Source organism: Nesoenas mayeri (assembly GCF_963082525.1).
Source record: "Nesoenas mayeri genome assembly, contig: SCAFFOLD_35, whole genome shotgun sequence".
Taxonomy (NCBI): Eukaryota; Metazoa; Chordata; class Aves; order Columbiformes; family Columbidae; genus Nesoenas; species Nesoenas mayeri.
This window is the reverse complement of record NW_027659961.1, coordinates 710,850-735,582: the sequence shown is the minus strand read 5'-3', so window position 1 is coordinate 735,582 and position 24,733 is coordinate 710,850. Positions and strand designations below refer to the sequence as shown.

The 24,733-nt window shown below is 51.6% G+C and overlaps 2 protein-coding genes across 2 annotated transcripts; one reads left to right on the top strand and one right to left on the bottom strand.

Annotated features, from left to right (window-relative positions):
- Nucleotides 1-4,907: 4,907 nt before the first annotated feature.
- On the bottom strand, nt 4,908-5,864 carry LOC308052563 (olfactory receptor 14J1-like; the record flags this gene model as incomplete). The annotated part of the gene is made up of 1 exon (XM_080364635.1): nt 4,908-5,864. One exon carries the CDS (start codon nt 5,862-5,864, stop codon nt 4,908-4,910), a length of 957 nt encoding a protein of 318 aa, XP_080220761.1.
- Nucleotides 5,865-21,850: 15,986 nt separating this feature from the next.
- Nucleotides 21,851-22,618, top strand: LOC308052562 (olfactory receptor 14J1-like; the record flags this gene model as incomplete). The annotated part of the gene is made up of 1 exon (XM_080364634.1): nt 21,851-22,618. The coding sequence occupies one exon, from the start codon at nt 21,851-21,853 to the stop codon at nt 22,616-22,618; it is 768 nt and encodes a 255-aa protein (XP_080220760.1).
- Nucleotides 22,619-24,733: the final 2,115 nt, after the last annotated feature.

The following is a 24,733-nucleotide window of genomic DNA, read 5'->3' as shown; positions in this document are numbered from 1 at the left end:
TCAAGCTGCACATGAGAGGGTTTAAATTCGATAGGAGGAATAAGTTCAGAGGAAAGGGTTTTGAAGCAATGGAACAGATTGCCCAGTGAGGTTGTGGAGTCCCCATCACTGAAGGTGTTTTAAAGACATATAGATGAGGCTCTTAGGGACATGTCTTAGTGCCAGATTTAGGTTATGGTTGGACTTGATGATCTTGAGGGTCTCTTCCAACCACAATTATTCCACGATTCTATGATAAGTCATTTTTGCTATTTTCTTTCTCAGAGGACCATGCAGCCTCCCTGAGAGCCAGGACTTCTTTGGTGTCTGTCCCTTCCCAGACCAAACCTTTTCTCCATATCCCAACCTTCCAGGCGAGTTTCTGGGACACAGCAAATGCTGTGCTGGTCCTCTGGGCCTATTCAGAGAGAGCAGCTTGCCAACATGTTGATGGGCTCTCTGTGCACCTCAAAGCTTTCCTGACCATTTTTCTCAATGCCCCACTTGTACCCAACCTTTCTGGTCCTTGAACTGTACATGAGGGGATTGAACAGGGATGTGGGGATGGAGTAGAAAAAAGACTTTGTCAAACTGTCTTGGGAGGGCTGTTCTGGGCATCCCACAGTCCAGGATGAGGCTGCTGGAGAAACTAGTGGCATTGATAAGAGGTCCAGGTGGAGAAGCCTTGTGCCTGTCTACACTGGGGTAGAGCAGTGATGCATTCATGGGATGCCCATGTGAACAGGAAGGGGACAAATGGCTCTAAAATGCCTTCCAGCCAGTTCTTTACCCATCGCACATACACCATCCAGGCCACGAGCTGCAGCTTCTCCAGGAGATGCTGTGGGACACGGTGTCAAAGGCTTCACTGCAGTCTAAGGACACAACACCCACAGCCCGTGTGGCGCATTCACTCCCCACGACAGACTTTCCCTCATCTGCTCAGCGGTCACCTTGTCACAGAAGGAGATCAGGGTGGTCAAGCAGGACCTGCCTTTCATCAAGCCATGCTGATTGGACCGCATTGCTCGTCTGTGTGTGTGACCTCACAGTCCTTTCCCAGCCATGTTCTTGTTGTTGGCCAATCCCCTGCCAAGGCAGAAGCGTCCTCACAGTGCTCTCCACAGCCATTGCCTTCCTTTTGGACTATGAGTTCCTGAGACACAAGTGAACACACGACATCGTACCCACCATCACCCTCCTTGTGGTCCAGTGTGTGAGCAGATCAAACTAAGCTGCTTACATCAAATGTATCTGATAGATTTCCTATCAAGGTTTTGAGTGGAGAAACGTTCCTCAGAGGAGCTGCTGTATTTACTCTGGGGCATTTTAGATCTCCAAGTAAAAGATTCATGGAATCCTACAATAACACAGGTTGGAAGAGCCCCCTGAACACCATCTCTGTCCCACTGACCTTTATGGCACCCCAAGGAACAGCTGATGGAATTTGTGCTCCCTTAGGTTCATCTTACCACATGCACACACTGGACATGCACATGATGTGTATGTTTGCAACTCAACTGCACAATGAAAATATTGACTATTGACCTAGTGTTTCATAGAATCATAGAATGTCCTGAGTTGGAAGGACCCACAAGAATCATGAAATCCAACTGCTGTCCCTGCACAGGACACCCCACAGGTCACCCCGTGTGTCTGAGGACGTTGTCCAGTCTCTTCTTGAACACTGTCAGGTTGGGGCCGTGACACCTTCCTGGGGAGCCTGTTCAGTGTCCATCACCTCTGGGTCAATAACCTTTTCCTCATGCCCAACCTAAACCTCCCCTGGCACATCTTCCTGCCATTACCTTGGGCTCCTCACTAGTCACCAGAGAGATCAGTGCCTTCCCTTCCATCTCCCCTTGTGAGGAATTTTTAGCCACCATGAGTTCTCCTTTGAGATTTTTCTTCAGCTCTGATGCTCAGACACCCCTTGGTTTGCTTTCTGAAGCAGAAAGGAGAAGTCATGACCTCCAGCCTCTTTCCCTGTAGGCTGCAGACACCCATCTCGCTACCCCACCTGCTCTCACCCCAGCATCTCTGCACCTTCACTGCTGTGTCTGCACCCTCACCGGCTGCTCTTTGGCACACAAACCATGGGCTGATCCAGCTCCCTCTGGGTCACCTCTTGCCCCGCAGCACTGCCCTTCCAGTGACATTTCTTCCTCCTCATATCCAGTCCTCACCTTCCAAGTAGACTTCTTTTTTCTCTTTCCTGCTTCTTCCCACTATCAAGGAAAGCTCGACCATCTCATAAACTGCCCTTCATGCAGGGAACCCAACCCGTTAGGCTTCTTGTGGTCTTTTACCTGACCAGAGAGAAGTCACCTTGCCATGATCTTCTAAATCCCATGAGTGCTGCTGGCCTTTCAGCTTCTCTGACAGACACAACCATGTCCCTGCCCATGTCCCGTCATGTTCTCTGGTGGGATGGACATGACAACCTGTCTCTCTTCCTGGGTAAGACCTGTGGGCCCTTGGGCAGAGGTTCTTTCCCAGCCATGTCCCTGCTGCTGGGCTGTCACCTCCAGACACAGAACTGACCCCACTGTCCCTTCAGAGCCACATGATTCTGACTGGATTATGAGTGTCTGAGACTCAGCTGACCTCATAATACCCAACCCATCCATCACCCTCCTTAGCACCCAGGACCTGACCAAGACTGAACCGTGCTCTACACAGTCCTACCCCTGCCCCTCTTTCCCACAGGCTGTAGACACCCATCTCGCTTCCTCACCTTGTTCAAATTATTCAAATATATTTCCTACTAACAATGATAGTGAAAAGCACTCCTCACTGGAACTGCTGTACTTCTGTTAACACAGCACATATGTCCTCTTTTACCTTTTTTTTTTTTTTTTTTCCTATTCTTCCACCTATTCTCTCTCCAGAAACCTGTCCAAGGCAAAAATTCTGTCAAATCACAGAATAACTCAAGTTTGCAGAGAGCCCTTGTCTCACTCATCTTGTCTCACTCTCCTGCTCAGGGCAGGTTCAACCAGGTGAGGCTGCTCAAGGCCTCCACCCAGGTTTGCATCATCCTCAAAGGCACTAAAGATTCACTCTGTTGCATCATAGAAGGGGAGAATAAAGATGCTCAACAGTGTTGTCCAAGTGCTGGTCACTGAGGGATGACACCAGTAACTGGCTGCACACAGGACTTTGTACCACTGGTGATATTTGTGCTTGATGGTTCAGCCAACTTCCCACCCAGCATCCACTTCTTGAGCCCCATCAGCACCACTCTGGCCAGAAGGAGACCATGTCTGAGCCTTGCAAACGCCCTGTGCACAACATGCCGTTCTTTCCCCTGTCCCTTTGGGTTCAGCAATCCCTTCCTTGTCCTTCACATTCCTGGAAATGGCTGCAGGAGGACGTATCCCATCCCCTTCCCAGGGAGGGAGGAAGGGTGGCCAGCCTGTAGTTATCCCAGTTCCTATTCCTGCTCTTCTTGAAGATGGGTTTGAGGTCTGAGATTTCTAAGGACCCCAGAACCATTCTGGTTTCTATGGCACTTTTGAGATCACAATCTGGAATCACAAGAAAGGGTGACAGAGCAGACTGGAGCACTTGAAATAATCCTGTCCAAGGCAGCTGAGATGAATCTCACTGATCCAGTGGGGTTTGTTAATGGAGTCACACACAGAAATTTCAGGTTCTGTCAGGCATCCATATCTGAGTTGGTCTCAGGACTCCTTGTTCACCCAGGGATGCTCAGAGACAGAGTCTGTCCCTATTACACACAGAGGCAGGAATTACAGTGTCCCTCTTGCCTTCTGTGGCCACTCCCAAAGGACGGGAGACACCTCAGCCCTGTGCTGTGTCACCTGCTCTGCACTCATCTGAGATGTCCCACGTCATGAGGAATGGACACGGGGAGCTCAGTTCAAGGAAGCACAACCCAGTGCAGAATTCAGGTGATTTCCCATAGGTTGTTCCTCCCAATATGAAGTGACCTCAGGACCTCGCCTGTGCTACAGGCCTTAATGGAATGGAAAGGAATAGTTGATGGTGTTTGTGCTCACTCAGGTCCATGTCACCTCACGTACATGATGTGCATGCTCACATCTCATCTGTACAAAGTAAACATGGATTGCTGAACTATTCATTGAGTGTCCATTCATAGAGGGAAGAAAAACCTCTGTGGGTGAGAGGCCAGTGCTGGAAATGGTGGTTGTGAGGGGCCAGTCCATGGTGATTGACTTGGGGCTCCTTCCACGGGGTGTCCAGTGCACAGGGGCACAGCCCAGCCCTGCTCTGCTGGTCCTGCAGGTCTCTGGCAGGAGCCTGGCTGTGAGAGGACACTGCTGTGTGCCAGCACTGCACACACACGTTGTTCAGCTGCACACTGGGGTTTGAATTTGTGGGACACTATTGTAAGCATATGCTTGAATATAAAAACCATCGTGTATTGCCCTGAGTAGATCACCTTTCTCTGTGGAAAGGCTGTTATGAGGCCAGCTCTGTCACAGCAGTGCCTATTGCCTGTCCCTGCCTGCGCCCACAGCACTGACACACAGCAGGACCGTGACCAAGCTGCCAGAGCACTCAGGCCTTGCACCAACACCAGGGATGAGAAGGAGAGTGTGGAGTGGAAGCAGAACAGCTCTGGAAGAACAAGCGCTGCTGCTCCCTGGCAGGGCTGACAGGGTGGACTCTTTTCCCCTCCACCCATGGACACAGGAACTGTCTCTGCAGCTCCAAACAGGCCTTGCTGAAAGGATCTCAGGAAAAAATACATGCTGCAGGGACTTTTAATGTGTTGAAACACACATAGAGCACAGCTCCTCATTTACACATCTCCTCAATGAGGAAAGAAGACAGAGAATTAGAAAGGGGATGACTATATTATCACATGTAGAAAACTACAAGCGGTAACAAAAAAAACAGAAGACAGGGTGGGCCTGCAACAGTTTACACTGTAATTGTTATGCAGAAGATGATGGGCAGTTTATTGCTTCAGAAAATAATCCAGACATCCGTTTCCACAGGGAATCCTTGAGCTCCTGGTTCCTCATGCTGTAGATGAGGGGGTTCACTGCAGGAAGCACCACCGAGTACAGAACTGATACCACCAGGTCCAGGGATGGGGAAGAGATGTAGGGGGGCTTCAGGTAGGCAAACATGACAGTGCTGACAAACAGGGAGACCACGGCCAGGTGAGGGAGGCAGGTGGAAAAGGCTTTGTGCCATCCCTGCTCAGAGGGGATCCTCAGCACGGCCCTCAAGATCTGCACATAGGACACCACAATGAAAATGAAACACATAAAAACTAAAGATCCATTAAACATGAGAAGCCCAAGTTCCCTGAGGTAGGTGCCCGAGCAGGAGAGCTTGAGGATGTGGGGGATTTCACAGAAGAACTGGCCCAGGGCATTGCCCTTGCACAGGGGCAGTGAAAATGTATTGGCTGTGTGCAGCAGAGCATGGAGAAACCCAGCTGCCCAGGCAGCTGCTGCCATGTGGACACAAGCTCTGCTGCCCAGGAGTGTCCCGTAGTGCAGGGGTTTGCAGATGGCAACGTAGCGGTCGTACGACATGACTGTGAGCATAGAATACTCTGCTGTGATCAAGAAGACAAATGAAAAGAGCTGTACAGCACATCCTGAGTATGAAATGGCCCTGGTGTCCCAGAGGGAGTTGGCCATGGAGGTGGGGACAATGGTAGAGATGGAGCCCAGGTCAAGGAGGGCGAGGTTGAGCAGGAAGAAGTACATGGGGGTGTGCAGGTGCTGGTCCCAGGCTATAGTGGTGATGATGAGGCCGTTGCCCAGGAGGGCAGCCAGGTAGATGCCCAGGAAGAGCCAGAAGTGCAAGAGCTGCAGCTCCCGTGTGTCTGTGAAGGGCAGGAGGAAGAACTGGGTGATGGAGCTGCTGTTGGACATTGGCCGTTTCTGGTCACGGGGACCTGTCCAATGAGGAAAAGGCAGTGAGAAATTAGGGCAGAGTTCTCTGAGCAAAATGTGTTCCAGTTCTCATGGAAATCCCCTAGACTGACTTACCCTGTTCAGGTCCCTTTCACGTGCTGTGGTTGCTGTTGGCTGGTGGTGTCATTGGCAAGAGGCATCTTTGTTGTGGACTATACTGAATTCAGTCCTGCCCTACAGCAACAGGAAAATAGAGAAATGGGATGGTCTCAGATTATATCAACTCGTGATATCAAAGTCCATTTGAACACAGTCTCTCCCATTTCACTTAATGGCAGAGCAGAGCTGTAGAGATCTTGTTCTGTTTATTTTATTCTAACTGCCCCACCATGGCTGAGAAGGTATTGTTTGTTTGTTTGTTAAGGCAAAAATGCCTTAACAATGTCTTTCACTGCAAGTGAAACTTTGTGGGTGCTGACAGACAAAGGGACTGTCCCTTAGTGCAGAGTGGGGACAGCTGGTCTGTCCATCAGTCCTGGTGTCGGCTGCCCTGTGCCAGCACCTCTTTGAGCTGGAGGACGATCAGCCCCAGATGTTCCCCTGAGCAGAAACTGGACACCGCTGAGAGCAGAGCAGTACGGTTTCCAAGGGCTGATCTGCAAACCACTGACCGCCCTCATTGTACATGAACAGGATCTTAGCTCTGCCCTCCCAGCCAAGGACACTCCGGGCTCAGTGTTGCTGGGCTCTCCCGGGCAGGCTGAGCGCTGACCCTGGCAGGTGGCAGAGTCCCTGCCCAGCACAGCCCTGGGGTGCAGGGACCCTGCTCTGCAGGACAGCCCTGGGCACCCCTGCCTGCACATTGACATTTAGACCCCACAGCCATCCTGGGGAGAACACAGCATCCACATCTTGTCACTGACAGTGCAGAAGACAACCCCTGCTCTGCAGCACATCCTCCCCTCTGATCAGAGAACCTCTGAGAGCTGTACTTACATCTCTCTAAGGCTCTGCAGTGTGACACCTTTCTGAGATCCTACCAAGATTTGCAGATTCAATGCCCTGCAGCCACAGGCTTCATAACTGAGAAGATTTTGTTTCCGCTGACCTCTCAGCATCTTCCCAGCCCAGACTGCGTTTCCCTCTCTCTGCCTGGCTCCTGTGCCCTCGGTGCTGCAGGCAGAGCCCTCAGCCCTGCTGCGTGTGCAGAGGAGCTGCTCCTGGGCAGAGCTGTCTCTCTGCAGCGCTGCCGCTGCCATGAGCTCCCTGTGTCCCAGGAGCTCAGCCCAGCTCAGCAGCACAGGAGCAGCCCAAGGCGCTTTAATGACCCCTCTGGTGGGTTTGGTGCTGAGTCCATGGACCTCAGACCCTGGAGGAAGGTGATGAAACTTCTCAAGAAGTCAAAGTTAGATTCAAACTCCAAAGTTTCTTGTACTGTTAATGGGTCCCACTGAGGGAACCTACTGAGAAAAAACATCCAGGTTCTGTTAGAGAAGAAAAGTGGAGGTCAGGAAAATCAAATTAAAGATTTCTCTGATGCTGAGCAAACCTGGTTGTGTTTCTTTAGCCAAAAGCCAAGTCCTGACCTCATAGCATGGGAAGGCAGATGCTGTCCCTCCCACGTTGCCCAGGGCCCTTCCTGGGACAGTGTGATGTGGGGCTGTGCAACGCCAAGGGCAGGACTATGGTCCCACACCTCCCAGGTTCCTGGCTGGGGACAAGGAGGCCATGAGGCCCCTGTGCTGCAAGGACAAGGTGTCTCCTCACAGGCATCAGAGGTGCAGACAACAGCCATAGCCAAGGGGAGAAGGAGCTCATGTCTGGTGGGGCTTTCAGCCTCTTTCCATCCCATGATCATCTCCACGACAGCCTGTCCTGTGCTGAGGCATCCCCTGCACCTCTGTCCCTGCAGGCGGGAGACATCCCCCCTGCTGCCCCACCTTGCTCCTGTCTGAGCATCTTCCTTCCTTTGCTGAGATCTCTCCATCCTCCCCAGCTGCTCCTTGAAGCACAAAGCCTTGGGCTGATGCAGACTCCCTCTGCTGACCTGCTCCACCACAGCACTGCCCTTCCTTCACATTCCTTTCTACTCATGTCCAGCCTGGACCTCCCCAGCTGCACTTTGGGCCATTATTTCTTTCTCAAGCTCTTTCCCACTATGAAGAAACCTCTACCACCTCTGAAACCGCCCTTCAAGCACTCTCAGGCTACTCCTGCACTGCTGCAGCCTCCCCAGCGCTGCTGGGCCAAAGCAGCCCAGGTTCCTCAGCACCCCACACCATGTGCACAAGGTGCTGAACCTGCCTTGGCACAGCCCTGCACTCTGCAGTTCCTCCCTGCTTCTCCAAACTGGGAAGCCGCACACTGGCACACACCCGTGTGTGTGGGTCACACCAGTGCTGAACAGAATGGGATGAAAATTGCAGGTGTCTGGGTCCTCACGCTCCTCCTCATGCAGCCCCGTGTGCAGCTGCCTTGTTCATGGTGAGCGTGCACCACGGGCTGCTGTGGAGACCTTGTAGTGTCCAGGCCCTTCTCCTCAGGGTCACTGCTCAGCGTGTCAGGTCCTGCTCTGTCCTGATCAATGGGGTTATTGTCCCCCCTAATACATCACTGCCCATTTCTCCTTCAACAAATTAAGAGTTTTCTGTTGGGTAAATCCCAGATTTTCTCAAGGTCTGGACTCTCTCTGGACTGAATCTCCATTTACTAAGCTGTTAAAGTTTGCATGCAGATTGTTTATCCTGATGGAGGTGTATCTCCCAACGTAACAGCATGAGGAGTTATAGGACACTATAAATATCATCTCCTGCAGAAACTGTGGGGTCTTGTGCGTCTAGTGCTCATAATGCCAGAGGTCTGGAGTCAAAGAGAGAGTTTCTGTTCATGTGGGAGAGCAGCAGGAACGTGTGGAGCTCTGCCTGGGAACAGACAATGTCAGCTGAACGTTGAGGAGTCAGCATGAGAGGGCAGAACAACATGGGCAGTGTTGTGGTCACTGAACATCGGCTACAGACTCACTGCTGAGGAAGAGGAATGAGATGAGGTCTCCTTCAGATAAATGAAAGAAGCCTCATGTTTCCAGGTCCGTGTCCTCGTGGCAGACCCGAGATATCCCAATATGTGCAAGGAATCGTCCATCCAGGAGGGTTTGGAACCCATTGACAACATCTTCCTGACACGGGTGACTGAGGAGTCAGTGGGGTGAGGTGCCCTGTGGGACTTCACACTTACAAACCAGAAAGAGTTGGTCAGGATGGAACAGTCAGGGATGGGAAAGTGGAGCTGAGGCTCCTGGGAGATGAGAACAAGGCCAAGAGCAGAATTTCAGGAGAGCAAGATTTGGGCTGCTGAGGGACCTGCTTGGGTCCTATGGGATATGACCTTGGTGTCTGCATAGCTTTTCTCTCCCATCTCCTCCCTCCTCTCTCCCACCTGCTGTTGTGCAACAATTTTTACCTTTACTCAAATACAATATCCCAGAGGTGCTGCCAGCATCACTGGGTGGCTCAGATTTGGCAAGGAGTGGGTCCATCTTGGAGCAGCTGAAATCAGCTCTGTCTGACATTGTTCAAACTCCTATTGTCTTATTAGAGAGGTAACAACTGTAGCACATCAACACCTACCCCCAGTTCCAAGACTTTGTTATGTAAACCAATAGAGAGTGACAACGTGTTGGGTGTTACAAACTACATGATCATGTAGAAGAAATGGACAAGATCTCCCATCAGCAACTCACGGCGGAAGTCTCCAGTCAATGGGCAGGTTCCTATGGGGAACTGTAATTGCTCTGATATTCACTGGCCTGACAAAGTGGCAAGTGCCAACAGTCCAGAGGATCTTGGGCCAACTGCTTAACATGTCTGCATCGTGGGCCAATGAGAGTGATGCTCACCTGGATCTGGAACTGGGAAACAAGGAAGAGCTGGTGAGGGATGTGAACATCAATGTCCACCTTGGCTGTTGTGACCAGAACACAGTGGGGTCCCAGGCACCAGAGGGGAGGGAGGAAGGCCAGCAGCAGAGCACAGGCTGGTGGGCTCCAGAGGAGAAGATTTGGACATATCTGGGGGGGCTGATTCAGGTAGTGCCATGGGGTTGATACATGTGGCGCCATGGGAAGCAGCACTGAAGGTCAAAGGAGCTCAGGAAATCTGATCAGCCTTACAGGACAGGCTACTCCAAGCACAAGAATGATCTATCTGAGAACCAGTGAAATGAGGCATTTATCTCATGAGGGTGTTGGTCTGAACCAATGGAGTTGCAGGGCACAAAGGCAGCACACAGTAGGTGGAAGCAGGGGAAGCTGCAAAGGAGGAATTTAGAAACCTTGTCCATGGATGCAGAGAATATGCCAAAGCTGCCCTGGAGGGGAGGCTGAGGGCAGCAAGATGAGCTGACGCAGTTCCTTACAGAAAAAGACCAGGGTAACACAGACCTGCTGCTGAACTTTGTAAGAATAGAATCAGAGAGGACTGAGGTTCTTCATGGCGTCTTTGCCTCCATCTTCACCAGCAAGGTCTCCTGGGACTTTGTTCCTGAAGGCAGGAGTTTGGAGAACACCCAGCAGTGGATGGGGCTCAAGTCAGGGGTGACCTGAGTAAACTCAGACACAATTACAGAACAGGAGATGGGTCACTTGAACAGCTCCCTGAACACAAGTATCGCTGTGCTGTGGCACCTGAGATTGCCAGGAACGCCCACCTCTTGGTCCAGAGGAGTGTGACTCCTCTTGAGGTGTCCTGGCCTGTCTCCTCATTCACATGGTGATTTAGGCACCCACTTTTCTGCATATTCAGTCTTTATCAGAAGACGCTCCGTATCGATATGAACTGGAGTTTGCTGATACCACCTGTTCTGGAAAGGGAGGGAAGGGCGAGCAGGGAAGGGAATTGAAGAAATTTGGTTTTATTGCTATTTATGATGGAAATGCTCTCTGTTTGGCTATTCCTGAAATCTCTCTAATCATTCACACCAGACTTTAGGATAATGATGCGCACAGCTTTGGCTTGTACGAGCATTTTAGATGTAAGTGAGCCCTCTGCTGCCATGATCCTGAACTGCAGCTACTGAAACAACGAACAAACCTCTAATGAAGTGAAAGGCAGAAGCAAACCCCAAGTTTCTGAGGGTGTTTGGATCCCATGAAGGGCCACCACTGACACAGCTGTGAAGGAAACAACCAGTGCAGGTCCCTGTCCCTGGAGGCTGGTGAAGGAAAGACCTGGAGAAACTGATTCCAGGTGGTGAGGGCCATGTGGAGGTGGCTCTAATGCCATGTCAGCCCTTGATGCTTGTTCATCACCGGAATGGCTGAGTCCTGACCCCTGGGACCCGGTAGATCTTTCTCCAATGTTTTTCAAGGCTTTTCCTGTGGTCAGTGTGAGTGTTTTGTGTTTTGGGGGTGGGATTTATGTCAAGTGCTGTTGCTTTAACTGCAAGGCTCTGGTTTTCTGTGGAGCTGGAAATGCCTGTGAGCTCCTCACAACTCATCCAGCTTCTTTCATTCACCTGGCAATGGTCACCAGTCACCTCAGTGTTCCACTCCAAAACTTCCTCAAATCCTCTATTTGGATCCACACCTCATCTCTCCAGGGGATTCATGGATCCACCAGGTTCATGGATGATTCCTGAGGACCATCCAGATGTGAGCAGTGTAAGAGAGGAGCAGAGCAGGGTCAGCTCATGGGCCATGACTGAGCACAGCCACCCTAGCAGCAGCCGTTTCCCATCTCCCAGGCACAGCCATGCCCACAGCATGCAAATGGCACTGCCATACATGATTAGCCCAAGAGAGGCCTTTCTTCCTTCCGTATTCCCAGGAAAATCTTCCTCCTGTTCCTCCTCCACCTGCAGACATCAACTGCTTTCCATTGCTGGGCTCAGACATGGCTGGAAGGGTTCACTGAAGCCATCAGCCATCTCATTGCTTCTCCCTGACATGCCCTGACCCTCTCCCACACCTACAATGGCCAATCATGGCTGCTCAGGCCTCCCACTCTTCAGAAGAGGCCTCGAGCTCCTTGGTTCTTCCTGGTGCTTATTATGAACTTCCTCGCTCTCTCCAGAGTTCATGGTAAGCTTTCTTGTCCATAACAGCCCCTTTATGACCATATCTCACTAAATGGTTGTGTTTGTATGATCATTTGTGCAGAAAGGGCAGTCACAGGACAGCACCCAATATGTCAACACTGATGCCCAGTGAAATGCCGTAAAGCCCCAATGAGTTCCCCCTGTGTCTGTGTCTCTGCTGGAAGGAGTCTGTCCCGAGAAGGGGATCCAGCTCCTGCCACTCTCTGCAGAGGCACATGAGCAGTGTCCATCACCTGGGGACACAAAAGGTGACGTTTGCCAGACCACCCTTCATCTGAACCACTTAGATGTGTGCTTGTGGATGGGGTATGGAGCCTTATAGTGCAAATGCCTATTTAACTGTCATTGCCAGAGGGGCTACCACTGATGCAGTGTATTATTTTAAAAAGATGTAAATATAAGCATATGTGACTGACATTCCTAGAGAAACTACACAAACATTGAAGGATTATTCATGCCTTTAACATGATTATCCTCAGAAGGCCACCAGCTTTGCATCTCAGGAAATGGGATCCAGAGTCCAAGGGCAGGATGATTTGGACTCTGTGCTGGGATCTGGAAATTGAAACATGCTCCCATCTCCCAGCCCCCTGCCCTCCTCAGTGAGGGTGTGAGACATTCTGCCAGCCAGGGCTGAACTCACAGCCATGACCAGTATCTTATGTCCAACTGCAGCCAATGGTGTCCTGCCAGCTCAGGATTGCAGCTTCCATTGCTGGAGGTGTTTAAAAGACGTGGAGACGTGGCATTTTGGGACATGGTTTAGTGGTGGACTTGTCGGTATTTGATTTACAGTTGAACTCTGCGTTTTTAAGGGTCTTTTCCAGCCTAAATGATTCTATGATTCTATGATTCTATGATTTGGTTTGAAACCATTTCAGTTCCATCACCTCCAGGTTCCCTCAGAGGCGGCTGTTGTGTGACACAACTGTCCTGGCTCTCCAGGCAGGTTGGGCACTGGGTTGGTGTCTGCATTGGCAGTTTTCCTCTTCCTGGGGTAAAAGGCTGTTGAGCAGAGACAGTTGTAGAGATTTGGTCACAGGGGTTTGCAGCAATCCTGTCAAACTCTGAGCAGGATGAGCTTTGGAGCCCAGGAAAAATGGAGATGCTCTGAAGGATGTTTGTGAACAGTGGTGCTGTCACTGGTAACAGTAACAGGGAACTCCTCATTCTCACTGATGAGGATAATGATTTAAATCGCTTTAATTTTAGTCCTAACAGTCATTCTTGCTTTTCCAAGCATCTACTACACATCAGTAGTTGTGTCTTGAAATAATTTCTTAGAACAATGCTTTTTTTCTCGCTTCTTCTTTGTTTTAATCATTTAAAGAGTACACCTCTTGGACAGAATTACCCCCAAATTGTGCTTCTTTCATTACTTTTCTAGCTTTTAATTATTTCTTATGTGGTGTGATGTGGAGGTTGCATAGGAGAACAGTTTCTTTTTGAGACAAAGGTGGCCAAGGAACAGATCCCAGGTCAGTGCAAAGGCCCAAAGGAAGCCAGAATCTTTATGTGTGTGCACTGACACACACTGTCACCTGCATTTCCAGCCTCTGCACTCCCAACCGTGCTGCAGAGTCTGGAGTTCTGAGCTCCCTCATCTGCCCTGTGTGACACGTGTAAAATGAAACTACCCCAGTCCAATGGCTGGTTTTGATTCTCTTCACAGCCTGAAGCAGCACATGGGTCAGGAGGCAAGCCAGGATACCCAACCAGGACTCACATACCCTTCACGTAGATTTTAGGTGTTCCCTGGCATCTCAGCAGACATGTCACACTGATATCTGGGTGCAAGGAGCTGGTGCCTCGTTTTCATTTCTATAATGATGGATTTGTGTCTGGCTGATGTGCAGACTCTGTGCATGGATGCTGACACCTCTTGAACAACCTGCTCTTAAAGGTTTAACAACATGGGCTGTTCTTTCTGGAGAGGCACTAGAACAGCAAAAAAAGACCTTGGGTCTGGGTGAAAGAGAAAGTATGGAAAAGTTGTGGTCAGGACTGCTTGGGGGCACTTGTAAAGCAGCCCTGCACTTCATGTGAATTATTCTTGTGGTCACAGAGAACCTGAGAGCTTTGTCTAAATTGAAAACATGAAGGGGAAGGAAGGACAGCGTCATTCAGGCTGGATGGGACCTCGGGAGGTGTCTTGACCAACCTCCTGCTTACAGCAAGGTCAGACCAGATTACTCAGGGCTTTATCCAAACACATCTTGGTCACTTGGCTTTTTACCCAGGCTGTCCTTACCCAGCTCACCGTGTCTGAACTCATCTCTTCAGAAGCCTGTCTGCACATTTGCACTTTCCATCGCTCCCCAGAGGTTCTTCACCTCTATCTCTTGGCTCATTCAGAGCCTCTCAGCTCTCACTCTGCTTTGAGCTTCAGGCAGGTCAAGTCTTTCAGCAGTTGCTCTCATACTCCCTACAGGCAACTCTTCAATTATGGCAATGGACCTCGCTGGAAACTACTTAATTTAACCACAGAACTGAGAAACATCATTAAGTTCTATTGTGTTTTTTGTTTTGTTTCCTCTAATTAAAAGTTTCCCGGTGCCTGTTTACATCCAGTTCTCTAAGGAAACATGAAGCAATTCCTGCAAAGAAGCTGTAACAATCAGTGCGAACTTCAGTGCAGAATCTGATGTAAAGAAATGTGCTGGAAATCCCAGGGGCCAATGAGTGAAACAAGGAGTTTGGGGAGCTGGTTATAGATTTTCTGCTAGAAATTTGAGTAGAGAAATGTTCTTCACAGAACTGCTCTGTTTATGTTGACATCTTCTATGTCTCCTTCTCCGCCTGTATTTTTTTATTTTCTTATTCCTCCACCTCTTCCTTCTTCCAAAACGTTTCCAAGGGAAAGATTCCTTGAACCACAGAGCAACTCCAGTTTGAACATCATCTTGTCTCACTGTCCTGCTCAGGGCAGGGTGACCCAGGTGAGGTTGTCCAAGGTCTCTGCCCAGCTTTGCACCATGCACTAAGGAGCTGAAGGTTCACTGCGTCACATCATACAGGGGGAGAATAGAGACGTTCAACAGTGTTGGCCCAAGTGCTGGTCCCTGAGGGATCCCACCGGTAACTGGCTCTTTGGGCACTTTGTACCACTGGTGACATTTGGGCTCTACGGGGGACTATAGATGCTATATAAAATGCTATATAAAAAGATGCGCTCATGCTTTTGTGACACTATTGTATTGAAAAATTAAAATGTCATGAGTTTGCCTGTTGAAGAGTTGGGGTGTTCAGCTGGAGAAGAGAGGCTCCTGGGAGACCTTATTGCAGCCTTTCTGGACCGAAAAGGGGCCGATAAGAACAATGGGGACAGACTTTTGAGCAGGGGCTGTTGTGACAGGACAAAGGGTGATGGTTTAAACTAGAAGAGGGGAGAGTCAAGGAATGAAATGAGGAAGAGATTGTTTACACTGACGGTGGTAAAACACCCTGATATAGAACAGGCTTCCCAGAGAGGGGCTGGATGAACCATCCCGGAGACACCCCAGGCCAGGCTGGACGGGGCTCTGAGCACCCTGAGCTGCTGAAGATGTCCCTGATGGCCGAGGGGAGTAGGACCAGACGGGCTGTTAATGTCACTTCCAACCCAAACTACTTTGTGATTCCAGGATTCAGTGCCAGGAAAGACTGGATGCATCGATGCTGAAAAGGTCTTGTCTGGCTTGTGCGAGCCAGGCCGGCAGCTTCAACCAGCAGCTCTGCCCACCCGAGTGGAGAGCTGACCCACTTGTGTACAACCCACCCTGCCCCTGCCCCACAGTGCCCAGAGGATGCTGCCCAGGATGCCACGATGGACATTGGTGGGGGGTATTGGGAGCACTGGGAGGTTTACTGGGAGCACTGGGAGGTTTACTGGGAACAATGGGGGTTGCTGGGATCACTGGAGAGGATAGTGGGGTTTACTAAGTACACTAGAAAGATTAGTGGGGGAGTACTGGGAATACTGGGAGGGTTACTGGGAGCATGTGGGGTTGCCTGAGTGTTACTGGGAGTACTAAGTGCTTACTGGGAGGGCTACTGGGAATACTGGGGGTTTACTGGGAGTCCTTGCAGGATTACTGGGAACAATGGGGGTTGCTGTGAGCACTGGAAGGGTTAGTTAGTGGGGGCCACTGGGTGCTCTGGGGAGGTGTCGGAGAACACTAGGGGTTGCTGGGGAGTTACTGGGAGCACTAGGTGGTTACTGGGAGCACTGGGAAGGTTACTGGGAACAGTAGGTTTATTAGTGGGGGGTTTCTGGGAACACTGGGAGGGTTACTGGGAGCACTGGGGGTTTACTGGGAGTTCTTGCAGGATTACTGGGAACATTGGGGTTGCTGGGGCTTTACTGGGAGAGTTATTGGGAGTGTAACTTGGAACCTTAGAAGGATTAGTGCAGGGTTATTGGGAACATTGTGGAGGTTACTGGGAACATTCCAGTTGGTGGGGGTTTACTGGGAGCACTAGGTGGCTGCTGGGAGCACTGGGAGGGTTATTGGGAGCACTGAGGGTTTATTGGGAATTTTTGGAGGATTACTGGGAACAATGGGAGTTGCTGACAGCACTGGAGGGGTTAGTGGGGGGTTACTGGGAGCACTGGGAGCGGTTACTGGGAACAGTGGGGGTTGTTGAGGGCTCACATGAAAGCACTAGGTGGTTACTGGGATCACTAGGAGGGCTAGCGGGGGATTACTAGGAGCAATGAGGGGGTTGCTGGGGCTCACTGTGAGTACTGGGGGGGCTGCTGGGAGCACTGGGAGGTTTACTGGGAGGATTACTGGAAACAGTAGGACGATTAGTGGGGGGTTAATGGGAAAACAACATGGTTACTGGGAGCACTGTGGGGGCTGCTGGGAGCACAAGGACAGTGGGAGCACTGGGGGTTAACTGGGAGTTCTTGGAGGATTACTAGGAACAATAGGGGCTACTAGGAGCACTGGAGGGGTTAGTTGGGGGCTACTGTGAGCACTGGAGGGGTTAATGGGAGGGTTACTGGGAGCACTGGAGGGGTTAGTGGGAGGGTTATTGAGAGCACTGGTGGGGTTAGTGGGGGGGTTACTGTGAACACTGGAGTGGTTAGTGGGGGTTACTGGGAGCACTGGAGGGGTTAATGGGAGGGTTATTGAGAGCACTGGTGGGGTTAGTGGGGGGGTTACTGGAACACTGGAGTGGTGAGTGGGGGTTACTGGGAGTACTGGAGGGGTTAATGGGAGGGTTATTGAGAGCACTGGTGGGGTTAGTGGGGGGGTTACTGGGAACACTGGAGGGGTTAGTGGGGGTTACTGGGAGTACTGGAGGGGTTAATGGGAGGGTTATTGAGAGCACTGATGGGGTTAGTGGGGGGGTTACTGGGAACACTGGAGGGGTTAGTGGGGGTTACTGGGAGTACTGGAGGGGTTAATGGGAGGGTTATTGAGAGCACTGGTGGCGTTAGTGGGGGGGTTACTGGGAACAGTGGAGGGGTTAGTGGGGGTTAGTGGGGGCACTGGAGCAGTTAGTGGGAGGGTTACTGGGAGCACTGGAGGGGTTAGTGGGGGTTACTGGGAGAGCTTGAGGGGTACTGGGAGCACTAAAGGGGTTAGTGGGAGCATTACAGGGAGCCCTGAATGGGTTAGTGAGGGTTACTGGGGACACTGGAGGGGTGAGTGAGAGCATTACTGAGAGCACTGGAGGGGTACTGGGAACACTGGAGGGGTTATTGGAGGTTACTGGGAGCAATGGAGGGGTTATTGGGGGTTACTGGGGACACTGGAGGGGTGAGTGAGAGCATTACTGGGAGCACTGGAGGGTTTAGTGGGAGGGTTACTGGGGGCACTGGAGGGCTCAGTGGGAGGGTTACTGGGAGTACTGGAAGTGTCAGTGGGAGGGTTACTGGGAGCACTGGAGGGGTCAGTGCAGGGTTACTGGGAGCACTGGGAGCATTAGGGTGGTACTGCTGTGGGTGTCCATCACAACCCACCAGCTCAGGGGGAGGACGTTGCCGAGGCCTCTCCAGCAGCTGAGAGCGGCCTCAGTCACGGGCCCTGGTTATCATGGCGGTTTGAACTCCCCTGATGTTTCTGGAAGGACGACTCAGCCAGACACAGCCCAGGAGGTTCAGCAAGTGCATCCATGGGAACTTCCTGATGAAAGGGTGGAGGAGCCGACCAGGAGAGGAGCTGCTGGACCTCATCCTCACTGACAAGGAGGGGCTGGTTGAGGCGGTAAAGGTTGAGGGCTGCCTTGGCTGCAGCGACCATGAGATGGTGGAGTTCAGGATCTCGTGTGGCAGGAGCAGGATAGCAAGCAGAATTGCACCCCTGGATTTCAGCAGGGCCAACTTTGGCCTGTTCAGGCAATTGCTGGGGAAAATCCCATGGGCAAGGCTGCTTGAAGGTAAATCCATAAATCCATGGATTTGGATGGGATGCACCCGCGGGTGCTGAGGGAGCTGGCTGAGGTCATGGCTGGGCCGCTCTCCATCATCTTTGCTAAGTTGTGGCAAATGGGAGAGGTGCCTGAGGACTGGAGGGAAGCAAATGTCACTGCAGTCTTCAAAAAGGGCAAGAAGGAGGACCCGGGGAACTCTAGACCGGTCAGCATCACCTCCATCCCTGGGAAACTGATGGAACGACTTCTCCTTGGTGTCATCTCAAGGCATATCAGGGATCAGAGGGTCATTAGGGATAGTCAACTTGGCTTTACCAAGGGGAAGTCGTGCTTGACCAACCTCATTGACTGTTACAAAGACATAACGAGGTGGATACATGATGACAAAACAGTGGATGTAGTCTACCTTGACTTCAGTAAAGCCTTTGACACAGTGTCCCACAGCATCCTCACAGCTAAACTGGGGGAGTGGGTCTGGATGAGCGGGTAGTGAGGTGGACCTTGAACTGGCTGAAGGGAAGAAGCCAGAGAGTCATGGTCAGTGAGGCAGAGCCCAGTTGAGGCCTGGATCTAGTGCAGTGCTTCAGGGGGCAGTGCTGGGGCCAGTACTATTCAATAAATTCATCAGTGACTTGGATGAGGGAATAGAGTGACTGTCAGCAAGTTTGCTGGTGACACCAAGCTGGGAGGAGTGGGTGACACTGGAAGCTCTGCTGCCATCAGAGACCTGGACAAGCTGGAGAGCTGGGTGGGAAAGTGTAATTAAATATAGAAAGGGCAAGTGTAGAGTCTTGAATCTGGGTAGGAAGAAACGCAGGTTCCAGTGTAAGTTGGGGAATGACCTGTTGGAGAGCAGTGTAGGGGAAAGGGACCTGGGGGTCCTGGGTACGGCAGGATGACCATGAGCCAGCACTGGGCCCTTCTGGCCAGGAAGCCAATGGTACCTGGGGTGGCTTAGAAGGGGATGGTCAGTAGGTCAGAGAGGTTCTCCTGCCCCTCTGCTCTGTCCTGGGGAGACCACACCTGGAATATTCTCATACCACTTTATTGTTTACTAGCAAGAATACAATGGTGGCAAGAAGTATCTCTGCAGAGAAGACACAATTAACATTACTGATTGCTTGAGGTTGTCTCAAAGGATGTGCCCCTGGAGCCTCAGGGACATCTGGAAGAGCCCAGAGGGGACAGAGAAAGGGACATCAAGGGCTGCTACTGTGCTGCTGAGCTGGGCTGCTGGGACACAGGGAGGTCATGGCAGCGGCAGCACTGCAGAGAGACAGCTCTGCCCAGGAGCAGCTCCTCTGCACACGCAGCAGGGCTGAGGGCTCTGCCTGCAGCACCGAGGGCACAGGAGCCAGGTACAGAGAGAGAAACGCAGTCTGGGCTGGGAGGATGCTGAGAGTTCACTGGAAATGAAATCCTCTCAGATATGAAGCCTGTGGCTGCAGGGCATTCCATCTGCAAATCATGGTAGGATCTCAGAAAGCTGTCACGTTGCAGAGCCTGCGAGAGATGTAAGTACAGCTCTCAGAGGTTCTCTGATCAGAGGGGAGGATGTGCTGCAGAGCAGGGATTGCCTTCTGCACTGAGGGGAGAAGCTGTGGGGGGAAGGAGCGACCCCAGCAGGGCAGGGTCCTTTTGCTGCTGGGTTCTCCGTGGGTCGGGGCTGCTCACAGCTCCAGCTCATTCCAGAATATTGACAAGAGGAGGTTTCAAGAAGAAGAAGAAGACAAAGAGTACTACAAAGATAAGGAACCTCCCTGAGTCTGTGTTTTCAGTCTCCTACTCTGGGGAATGGGTGGTGATTAAGGCTGTTCTTAATTGCTAATTAAAGAAATACTTGAAACACATGAACTGCAGTAGGTCTTCAAGAGAATCCTGGCATGCCTTGCCTCTCCTCTGCCTCTGCAGAAACAGCATCACCTTTGCTGGACACATTACACTTAATCTGACCTGTCCTGTTTTCCAGTCTGCAGACAGGAAGATGCCCCCAGGCAGTGCCTGTGAACAGGCAGGATCTGCAGGGCCAGAGGGAGGGCACAGAGGGTGGGATGGTCTGTGAGCACTGACAGGGAACAGACATGGACAGGGAAACACCTCCCAGGGGCAGAATCTCCAGGCAGCAGGGAAATGATCAGAAATGAGAGAAAACCAAACCTGGAATGGTTATGGGAGGGAGAAGAGAGAAAAGTCCCTGTGACCCCCTGCAGGTCAGATCCCTCCTGTGAGCAGCCCCCTGGCCTCCTGTCCCACCCAGCAAAGCCTCTGCCCTCAGGGCCAGGGGCTCCAAGACATGAAGCAGCTCCTGTGCAGCCAGAGCTCCAGTTCCTCTGCAGAGCACAGGGGCTGAGAGCAGCTGCCCGGCACTGTTGGTGTCTGGGAGGTGGCTGCACAGCTGGGGAAGGGGGACGCTGTCTGAGTGCCCGGCTGCCTCTGCCCTGGCCTCTCTCACCCCCACCCTCACCGCATTTTCCTTCTTGCTCCCCTGCTCTGGGTCACTGCTCTTGGGATCTTGTTCTTGTTGTCAGGCTCTCTGGGGATGGCAGTTTCAGCTGCAGAGTCACAGCCTGATCTTGTGGGTCCCTTCCTGCAGGTGTGTCCATGGGCACACGTGTCCCAGCTTTGCTCTGACCTGTGGGCTGTGGGCAATGCAGTCTGTGGGGCTGGGGAATGAGCTGTGTGTGTCCTGGGCTAAACGTTGGGTGCTGAGACCTTAGGAAAGGATGAGACCTGTCATGGTCTGAGGTGGGTCCCTCTGCTATCAGCAGTGCCTAATGCGTTTTCAGTGTAACGTGGGAGTGTGATCAGCCCCCATCTCAGAAAGGTGCCAGCCCAGGGCAGCTGGAGCAGGGCAGAGGGACAGAGCAGCTGCCCTCACTCTGCACTGACCCACAGGCACCCTCTGGTCTCGTAGGACTCGCTCTGTTCTCCCTGAGTGCTGCAGAAATGCTGAGGGTTTCTGACACCCAACAACACTCTGCAGTGAATATGGGGGGATATGTAAAAAAACCTGGAACTCCTAAACTGCCTTCACCATCTCTGTTCCCTATCACTGGGAAAGCAAGTGCTGACAGCCCTTCTGTGTTAGCAGAACCAGGACAGTCCCCACCATTCCCTGGCCCCACTTCTGCAGAGCTGGGCTGACTTATGGACGGCCCATGGGCAGGGGCCCTGCTCTTGGTTGCACATTTTCCAGCTCCAAGCAGGGCTGCAGTCATAGTGCTGAAAAAGGTACTCCTAGAAAAAAACAAGAGTGTCTGTGTGTGACAGGAAAGGGTCTAAGGGAGTTCGTTTGATTTTTGTCAGAGAACTCTGCCCTGGATTCTCACTGTCTTTTTTTTTTTTTCCTCATGACAGCACTCCGTGCTCAGGAAAAGCAAATGTCCAACAGCAGCTCCATCACCCAGTTCCTCCTCCTCCTGTTCACAGACACACGGGAGCTGCAGCTCTTGCACTTCTGGCTCTTCCTGGGCATCTACCTGGCTGCCCTCCTGGGCAACGGCCTCATCATCACCACCATAGCCTGGGACCAGCACCTCCACACCCCCATGTATTTCTTACTGCTCAACCTCGCCCTCCTCGACCTGGACTGCATCTCCACCATTGTCCCCAAATCTATGGCCAACGCTCTGTGGGACACCAGGGCCATTTCCTATGCAGGGTGTGTTGCACAGATCTTTCTGTTTGCCTTTTTACTTTCAGCAGAGATTTATCTTCTCACCATCATGTCGTACGACCGCTATGTTGCCATCTGCAAACCCCTGCACTACGGGACCCTCCTGGGCAGCAGAGCTTTTGTCCACATGGCAGCAGCTCCCTGGGCCACTGGGTTTCTCCATGCTCTGCTGCACACAGCCAATACATTTTCACTGCCCCTGTGCAAGGGCAATGCCCTGGGCCAGTTCTTCTGTGAAATCCCCCACATCCTCAAGCTCTCCTGCTCACACTCCTACCTCAGGAATCTTGGGCTTATCATGTTTAGCACTTCTTTTTTTGAGGGATGTTTTGTGTTCATTATGATGTTGTATGTGCAGATCTTGAGGGCCGTGCTGAGGATCCCCTCTGAGCAGGGACGGCACAAAGCCTTTTCCACCTGCCTCCCTCACCTGGCCGTGCTCTCCCTGTTCATCAGCACTGTCATATTTGCCCACATGAAACCCCCTTCCAACTCCTCCCCATTCCTGGACCTGGTGGTGTCTGTTCTTTACTCGGTGGTGCCTCCAGCAGTGAACCCCCTCATCTACAGCATTAGGAACCAGGAGCTGAAAGTGGCACTGAAGAAGCTGATTCAGTCATTTTTCTTTCAGCAACAATAAGTTACTCATGTCTCTTTAGAAGTGATTTCCAGTTCATCTCAGGAACCTCCTGTGCATTGAGCATTTCATCTGTGATAACCATGTTTGACAAGGATTTTCTTCACCCACGGCCCTTCTCCAGAGCAGTGACTCAGAGGCCTGTCTACCTGTTTCTGGGGCCCTGGTACAGCTCGTGTCCTGTGTCACATCTCTGTAATACAGGTGTGGACTCATTTTGAAATCACTGTATTTCTGAAATTGCAGCCATCTTTTTGAAACACCCCACAACAGGGGATTTCCTCAGTCTCAGTATTTGGAGCTTGGGCTCTTCTTCCAAGGCTGTGGTCAGCCTAAATAAATTTCCCCCGTAAGTCCATGCTGCTGTAGTTGTGTTTTTCATGGCTCAGGGGAGGGCATGGGGCACCATGTTACATCATGGTGCTCGTTTGAGTGTCCATCTGTGGGTGCCCAGTGTTCCTGGAGATGGTGAAGGACCTTCCCTGATCTGCCTTGGACTGTCTCGCTGTGGTTTCCAGGCACCACAGCCTGCTCCCTGTGCTCTGTGCTTCAACAGGAAAATGAATGACCCATGGAACCCTGTTTCTGCATTCCCCAGCTCAGGGCAGGCTGTTCTGTCACTGCGGTAGCAGGAGCAGCATGAAGAGCTCCTGTCCAGCAGTCGTGTGCTGGTGAGAGGGGCTGGCACAGGAGGAAATAAGAGCAGGGGACAAAGGGGGGCTGGCCTTGCTTCCATCATGCCATGGCTGGCCCCAGCCCTTAGGCTGATAGGCTGATCCCCCTCTCTGTCCCAATCCATCTATCTCTCTACCCATCTGTCCATCCATCCATCCCAGTACTCCATCTGGGTGAGCTGCCCCATCAAGTTTCTCATCCCAAGGAGATCTTAGAAAAATGTAAGTTGGGAGAGACTCTCAAGATCATTGAGTCCAATTATTAACCTAACTCTGGCACTAAACCATGTCCCTAAGAACCTCATCTATATGTCTTTTAAACACCTTCAGGGATGGTCACTCAACCACTCCTTGGGCAGGCTGTTCCAATGCCTCACAAACTCTTCCATGAAGAAATTTTTCCTAATATCCAAACTGAATATTCCTAGGTGCAACTTGAGGCCGTTTCCTCTCCTTCTACTACTTGCTACACTGGAGAACAGACCAACACCTTCCATGTTCCAACCTTCTTTCAGGTAGCTGTAGACAGCAATAAGGTCTCCCCTCAGCCTTCTTTTCTCCAGGCTAAACAGCCCCAGTTACCTCCACTGCTTCCCGTCTGACTTGTTCTCCAGACCCCTCACCAGCTTTGTTGCCCTTCTCTGAACTCACTCCAGCACCCCAAGGTCTTTCTTGTAGTGAGGAGCCCAAAACTGAACACAGGATTTGAGGTGCTGCCTCACCAGTGCCAAGAACAGAGGGATGATCACTTGCCTGGTCCTGCTGGCCACACTATTCCTGATGCATGCTGAGATGCTGGTGGCCTTCTTGGCCACCCAGGCACACGCTGGCTCATGTTCAGTCACTGTCCATCAATACCCCCAGGGCCTTTTCCATTGGGCAGATTTCCAGCCGCTCTTCCCTGAGCCCATAGTGCTGCCTGGGGTTGTTGTGACCCAAGTTCAGGACCCAGCACTGGGCATGAAATTGAACAAGTCCAAGAGTTGGATTGTTCACCTGGGATAGAGTAACACTGAGTGCAAGTGTAGATTGGGAGAGAGCGGCTGGAGAGCAGCCCTGCAGAAAGGGAACTGGCGTGATGCTTGGACAGAGGGTCAATAGGAGGAAACACTGTCCCCCAGCAGTCAAGACAGTAAATGGCATCCTGGGGTTCATCAAACACACTATGGCCATGTGGTCAAAAGAGGTGACTATGCTGCTGTATTCAGCATTAGTGTGGCCTCACCTTGAGTGCTGTGTGCAGTTCTGGGCCCCACATATTTTTACAACAAGGACGTAAAGGTCCTTGAATGCATCTAGAAAATCCCCAAGCCCATTGGAGGCCCTTGGGAAGAGTTCCTCTCTCCAAATTTCCAGCCCAGCTTGTTGCTGCATGAACAACCAGGAGAAACTGCCCCTTGACCCTCATTTCAGACCCCATCTCCTCCACCTCATACAGGCCGTG